The sequence below is a fragment of the Apis dorsata genome, unplaced genomic scaffold (assembly GCF_000469605.1).
Source record: "Apis dorsata unplaced genomic scaffold, Apis dorsata 1.3 scaffold_371, whole genome shotgun sequence".
Classification (NCBI taxonomy): Eukaryota; Metazoa; Arthropoda; class Insecta; order Hymenoptera; family Apidae; genus Apis; species Apis dorsata.
In genome coordinates this window covers 50,003-56,872 of record NW_006263635.1, presented here as the reverse complement: position 1 = coordinate 56,872, position 6,870 = coordinate 50,003, and the positions used below count along the sequence as shown (strand labels likewise).

The following is a 6,870-nucleotide window of genomic DNA, read 5'->3' as shown; positions in this document are numbered from 1 at the left end:
AGAGAGAGAGAGAGAGAGAGAGAGAGAGAGAGAGGCAGGGAGGGAGTGATTAACAAATAAATATAATTAAACGTACATCGCGCGCCAGAGCGTGCACGTATTAAACCTAATTTCTAACAAATCGATATCGTTTTTATAAAACAATTAAAATGAAACATTTGTACTTTAGCAGTATAGAGCAGTCGTTTTGTCGTACTTATTTATCTTAATATCATTATCGTCGTTTATATTATTTTATACATATATATGTAATATTATATTTTTTTTGCTTTTAAAGAACAATTCCCGCCTCACTTGGCACGCCATCATCCATCATTATCATTATATTAATCACTTCAATATATTGTATATATTGATTGTTTTATAAATCATAAAACAAAGAAAAAAAATTGAGGATATTATATCGAATGTAAAATGATCATAAGTGATTTAACCAATATACAATATATACATATTATTGAGAAGATATTTTTTTAATTTACTATCTTTAGATTATTATCTGTTTTGTTAGGAATTCTGTAATATTTAATTTGAGAAATATATTTATTTTAGAATCATAAGAAATATTTAGTTTCTATTTCATGATTTATAAAACATTCAATATAAATATAATATGCAGTCAATATCTCGCCTATATAAAAAAGAAGAGTATGTATAATATATGTGATGCAGCGTACGCAAGATATACGCTTGAGCACAACTTATCTATAAATATACAATCATAGAATCAATATCAAACAAAATCATGATTATTGCAGAGTCCTGTTTTACGGGCGGAATATACTATATATATATTTATAATATATATATACATAGCATATATATACAATATATGCTATATATATTTTTATCTCTTAAAAAAAATTAAAAGAACCGCCATTTTTTTGTTTGTAGCGTTTCCCAATATTTATATGCAAAATACGAAACAAATTCATAACTTGGCGCAACGCTCATGTAAATATGAGTATCAATGATATCAAAATAATAAAATAATAATAATAACCATATTGAATACGATTAATTCGAATAATATTAATAATAATGGTACAATGATTACGTAACGATTCCCACAGTATGTACAGATATTATAGCACCATGACCGAAATCTCAAGGTTAAAAAATAGCATTATACGAGATTAAAGTAGAAACGAAAATGGGAATGGGATTAAGAGGAAAAAGTGTAAAAGGGAAAAAGTCTTGCGCTTCGGTCGGAACACGAGATGAAGGGAAGAAGAAAAGGGATGTTATATTTTAGCTTAAATGATATAACTTCATAATTATCATTCTTATTGTTTTGATTATGCCAGTCAATCACTTTCCTATTCAATCTTACTAAAATAGTTGAGCGAATTAGGAAAGAAAATACAAGATACAAGAATGAATGAGCATGTGGAGTTATTTTTCACGTAGGAATATAGTACATTTTTAAATATTTAATGACATTGAACGATTGATGTTGAATTACTATTGCTTAACGAAGATGATTGACCTGCGCGATTGAATAATAGTTATATTATGTTAATATTGTTATTTAAGTATTTGGCCGTTTCAATTAACGTGTTCCAACAACGTTTACGAGAATATTATGTCATACGATTGCTAACTCGGCGAATAAGTCGTGGGGACTAGAAATTTTGAAAAAAACGAATGAACGAATCGCAATTCAAATATCACAGGAGGAAAATGTCGTAACTTTTTATCTCTTTTTTCATTTTCATTAATATAGATGATTTTTAGATTAATATAGATGATTAGGACAGCCACTAGATTCAAATTACAGAATTTTTTCGAACATGAAAATTCTCATATATATATTTATAAAAATCAAATCATTTAATATAATGTATTGTGTATCAAATGATTTGATCTTTTCTCATTTTATTGAGATTTTCCTCCTTTATGTGTCTCACGACGAAGAGGATAAAATTAATAATTTAAAAGATATTCGAAATGACTCGCTGCATATGCTTTTTTTCTTATGTCTTTTGGCGCAGATCTTTTTTGGTAGATTGTAAGTGAACCAAGAGAAATATTTGGTTGTTGATTTTTATCGGAGGAATTGGAATTAGAAAAAAAAGATGTGTTGAATTGTGTACACGTATATACGTATGCTCAATGTGCGTGGATGTACACATATGTATAATATAATTTCTTTGCTTTAGTAGATTGAAAAATGGCCTACCGTTGTAGGTCTACGCTCGTTCGACATAATGCATTTAATAACTATTCTTCTTGCATATAGATTTATAATCTTTATATATATATTTTTTTAATATATATAGACTCATATTTATATTATATTAAACGATGATATTCCTTCTTTGTTCAATATATTAATTAGGTATGATATGTTTATTCACAACATGATGTGAGCGCTTAGAGTTGGAATTTTTCCGTCCTTCTAGTATCATGAAGATAGTCTTTTTTCATATTTTCTTTCATTTTTTAGTGATAGTGATATACCGACGATATATTATATTTAATTTAAGTACGACGCTAGATAAAACATTAATTTCTCTAATAGATTAAACTTACATTTTTTTCATTTCTCACAATGAATATATAATATATACAGTAGCGGTTAAAAAAATTAAAAAACGATATTTTTGTATATTTGTGTAATTATATCTTTAATGCTAGATCTTGACATTATGTTTATATGACTGATTTATAAAATTCTCATACTGATATGTAAATGTTCGTTTATTTGTAAAATTCTATTTATGAAATAGAAACTATTGGGATAAAATTTTATAATAATATTATAAAATACAAAATTTATAAATCAATTTTTACTATATTTGTTTTTTTATTAAAATAGATAAATTATAAAAATAATATGAAAATTGAAGATACTAAATATTTAATATAGAAGTAAAAATATATATAATATAAATTATATAATATAAATTAATGTACAGATAAAAATTAATATAATTAAACCAAAAAAAGATTTTATAAAATTTCAAATCTTAAGAAAATTTTAAAACAAAAATCATCTTGATTGATAAAAAATATTAGATCTCAAATTCAAAAATAAATATATTTGATTATATAAAAAGTTATAAATAAATTTGTATAATTTTTTAATTAATTTTCTTATTTTTTAAATAAAAATGTTGTTTTTTAAATAAAATATATGTTTTCTCATTCTTATATGTATGTTATACTATAATTATTAATTTTATTTTTTCAGATAATCTATATTTTCATATATTGATTCTTTTTATAAAATATAATTTCTCCTTAATAAATTATAGTATTTTGTAATGTATAACTCTGTAAATTTTTTTTATCCACTACTGTATATATACATATGTATATGTATATTAATTACATATTGATACACATTACATGCTAGTCATTGTCAGAGAATTATTAGTATTTTCAAGAGTTCGAAGATTCAAACATGCTCACTTCAGGATTTCGTTAACAATTAATAAACGATTTTCAGCCGTAGATCAATAACAAATATAATAACAATTTAACACAATAAATACATTGAATACATAACGTTCAACTCTTTCTTTTCTCTTCATTTTTTTTTTTGTTACACAAGATATTATTCACTAAAAATCTCACATCGACAATTTGAGAAATTTTAACAAAAAACAGCTTCATTTGTTATTTTTAATAATCGCGGAACACCCTGAAGCGATGCAACAATATCTATAAAGATAATTCACTATACTACTTGTCAAGTAATAAAAATAGAGATTGCATAGATTGAGATTCGTAGCGGATGCATCTAAAGAGATACGTCCTATAAAGATTTCCTTTTGAGCTTTTATATAGCGTGAAACTTTTTAATTTGTATATGTATATAAGTGTGAAGTATCAGTTTTGTACGCGCATGCATTTGTCCGTATTTTACCTACAAAGGACGTGTATCTTTTGCATGTACGTTACAAGCATATTTATTTATTTTTTATTTGTGATCGCATAAACGTGCAGCTATCCGTTGAATCACTTTAAAGACGGAAACAATATTTTTGAATGGATTGTATGAAAAAAATACAATATTATATTTTCGATATGTCTAAGTTCAATGTTGCATTTTATATATATATAGTATTTGTGAAATTTCAAACAGTTTTCGACAGATCGCTGCACACTGTTTACTCATCTTTTTAAATACTCGTATAATTTTTATTTAATCGAGATTTCGAAAGATTCGCTTGAAAATTATTTAACTGGATAAATCGTAATAATAAACGTGCCTGTAAATTGATCACGATTTTGTGCTATTTTTACGACGCGACGCGTATTCGATCACTACGTCGCATTATTGCAATCAACGATATGCGCGAAATTTGCATGAATACGAAACTTGATTCCCTTCCTTACCGGCTGAGTATTTAAATGCTTTCGTTGGAACAGTGATATTGTACATATAGTAAATGATACAAATTTGTTCTGCTTTATTTAAAATTTAGTTTGCACTCTTTATTTACCATTGCACAATTTAGAACAATGGAAGGAGGACTTGCCTTTTATAATTATTTTAAAGAAAGTATTTTCTTTCTAAATCTAGTAACTTTTTAAAAGTTATCCATTCATATATATTTCCTCCAATACGTCATTATCGATCGATTCAATCGTCGATTATCTGCATTGTAAAAATCATTCCTTGTTGATCGAATAAACTTTCTCTTTTTCTTATATCATCTCAAGAGTGTTTCGATTAGTAATCTATATCTTTCACCTCGAAACGATTCATCTTCCAGTCTGTATATCAATAAGCGAAAAGCACACGATGTTGATAATGGTGAAATTAAAACGCGATATCGTGCCTAATCGCAACAATCCTTCTTTTTCAAACAAACCGAGCGTCCTCTTGTCATCGTACCGTTGTGCATCACTGCCATCGAGTGGAAATAAATCATTCTCGAAGTCCGAGCTGCATTTGTGCGATGAACGCCGGCAATTAAAAAAATTCTTCCGGCAGGGCCGTTCTCGTCGAATTAACTCGATGTACTCTGAAACATTCTTCAAAGGCGATCTTATCATTAAAATTTTTATCGTCTACATTATCAGATTGAATTGCAAATCATAATACACCAAATAGATGAAAATGGAAGCATGGATTTAGCGCAAGAAAATTATATAATCACCTCTTCATTGAAGATCTTCTTCACACTTGGGAATGTCGAATATCTCGGCAAACAAGGGTGGTAATTTGAGCTTGGTCCAGTTCCTTCTGAACCAGTCGAGAAGATTCGCATGTCTGGCACCTAAGGCCCTTAATTCTGGTATCCTTTGTGAAACGCTCGAGACACCGGAACACCCGCCCGCGGAGGTAGCCTCACCGGAAACTGTATGGTTTCTTAATGCTTGCACCTTCAATGCCTCCAAGAGGCGATCCTGAAGCCTCTGTACCGCTTTCACATCATTCAGGCCTGGCCTTTCGCTCAGAAGAACGGCACCAGAGAAAAGTCCCAACTCGGTATCCGACAGTTGGTGAGCGTTTAAGGCCGATGTAAATTGCATCAAAGCAGACACAAAATCTGGCTGTTTTGTTTCATATCGATTAATTAATTTTGATAATTAATAACTTTAATATGAAAAAGAATATCGAAAAGTTTTTAATAATATTTGACATATGAATATGAGATTTAATTCCATTTCAATTTAAAGTTTATTTTTAAATACTGTTTTTTAAATAATTTATACAGAAATAAAATACATACATATGTATGTACAATTTTTTTCACATCCAGTTATCATTAATTGTAACGAGCATGAGTTGTGATAAATGATGACTAATTCTTACCTCGTACATCAATTCCATTTGTTGCCTAGTGATATAAGTACCATCCTCGAATGTCATCGAACTATCGGTGGTCATCTTTGAAATATGGCTTAGCCAGACCTCAAAGAAACCAACCTTTATCAGGATTAGTTGATCATCCTGCGAAAGATCGCAAAATCCTGGGACCTTTTTGGCAAACTCCACCACCCTTTGAACCGACGGTGTTATCCTGGTGGCAAATTGTTGCCAAAGCCAGATCCTTTGCGATTCAACTGTTTCTGCTGTCGAGGATGCCGCCTCTGGATCCTCTGGGCTGGCGGGCTGCGAAGAAGTACTCGCCTAATCAGCAGGATTATAAAAGAAACAGGCGTTGCTGCCAGTTCCAATTCCATCGTGTCATTCTAATGTTAACCAAATAATTAGAAGCGGATACGACAATGACTAATTCGACGAACTTCTTACTAAAGTAAGCTTTAAAAATAAACCAAAAAATCGAGGATTTTGTTAAAATATTTTTATCCAATGTTTTGTTATATTTATTTGACTTATACTATCTTGAAATTCTTTTGTATAAGTAATTTCTTCACTTGATTTATATTTAAATTTTATATTTGGAATTCTATATTTTTATAAAAATTAATACAAAAGTTTAACAAAAATCGTATTACAACATTCCCATTAATCAATTCATTAAATTCATTCAATTAAATTCATTCATTTCAATTAAAATAATCAAAAATCTATCACAATATTGCAATAAACTTTCATCATCGATAAAATTATATCACGGTAAACGTAATTTTCAACTTCTCTGCGAATCGTATCCACCGCTAACGTAACCGTGCTCCTTCAATTTTGGCATCGAATTTTCAGTAAACTCACCGGTATTATCATCGGTTTCCGGACGATACCCCTCGTTGATTCCTCGGTGAAACCGCAGTGAGCGTGGTGCGCCTGAGAAACTTGAAGTATCACATCGTAAACCGCCAACTGTTTCACATCCGCGTCTGATTGATCCGCCTCTACCACTGCAGCTGGTGGTACACACGGTATAGCGTTTTGAGCTTGACTGTTGTTATTGTTCTGGCTGCTGGTGTTGTTATTGTTGTTGTTGTTGT

The 6,870-nt window shown here is 29.4% G+C and overlaps 1 protein-coding gene across 3 annotated transcripts in view; it reads right to left on the bottom strand.

Annotated features, from left to right (window-relative positions):
- Nucleotides 1–3,524: 3,524 nt before the first annotated feature.
- The window catches only part of LOC102679208 (ecdysone-induced protein 78C), a 23,666-nt gene continuing 20,320 nt past the window's right edge, over nucleotides 3,525–6,870 (bottom strand). For 2 of the 3 annotated variants that reach the window (XM_006618719.2, XM_006618721.2), the window contains exons 4-7: nucleotides 6,635–6,870; nucleotides 5,774–6,091; nucleotides 5,115–5,511; nucleotides 3,525–4,989 (exon numbers count right to left, since the gene is read on the bottom strand). In XM_006618719.2, the coding sequence (XP_006618782.1) occupies nucleotides 5,119–5,511; nucleotides 5,774–6,091; nucleotides 6,635–6,870 (947 nt within the window). In that variant the 3' untranslated portion in view covers nucleotides 3,525–4,989; nucleotides 5,115–5,118. The remainder of the gene's footprint in view (nucleotides 4,990–5,114; nucleotides 5,512–5,773; nucleotides 6,092–6,634) is intronic. The other variant, XM_031511955.1, reaches the window with a different exon arrangement.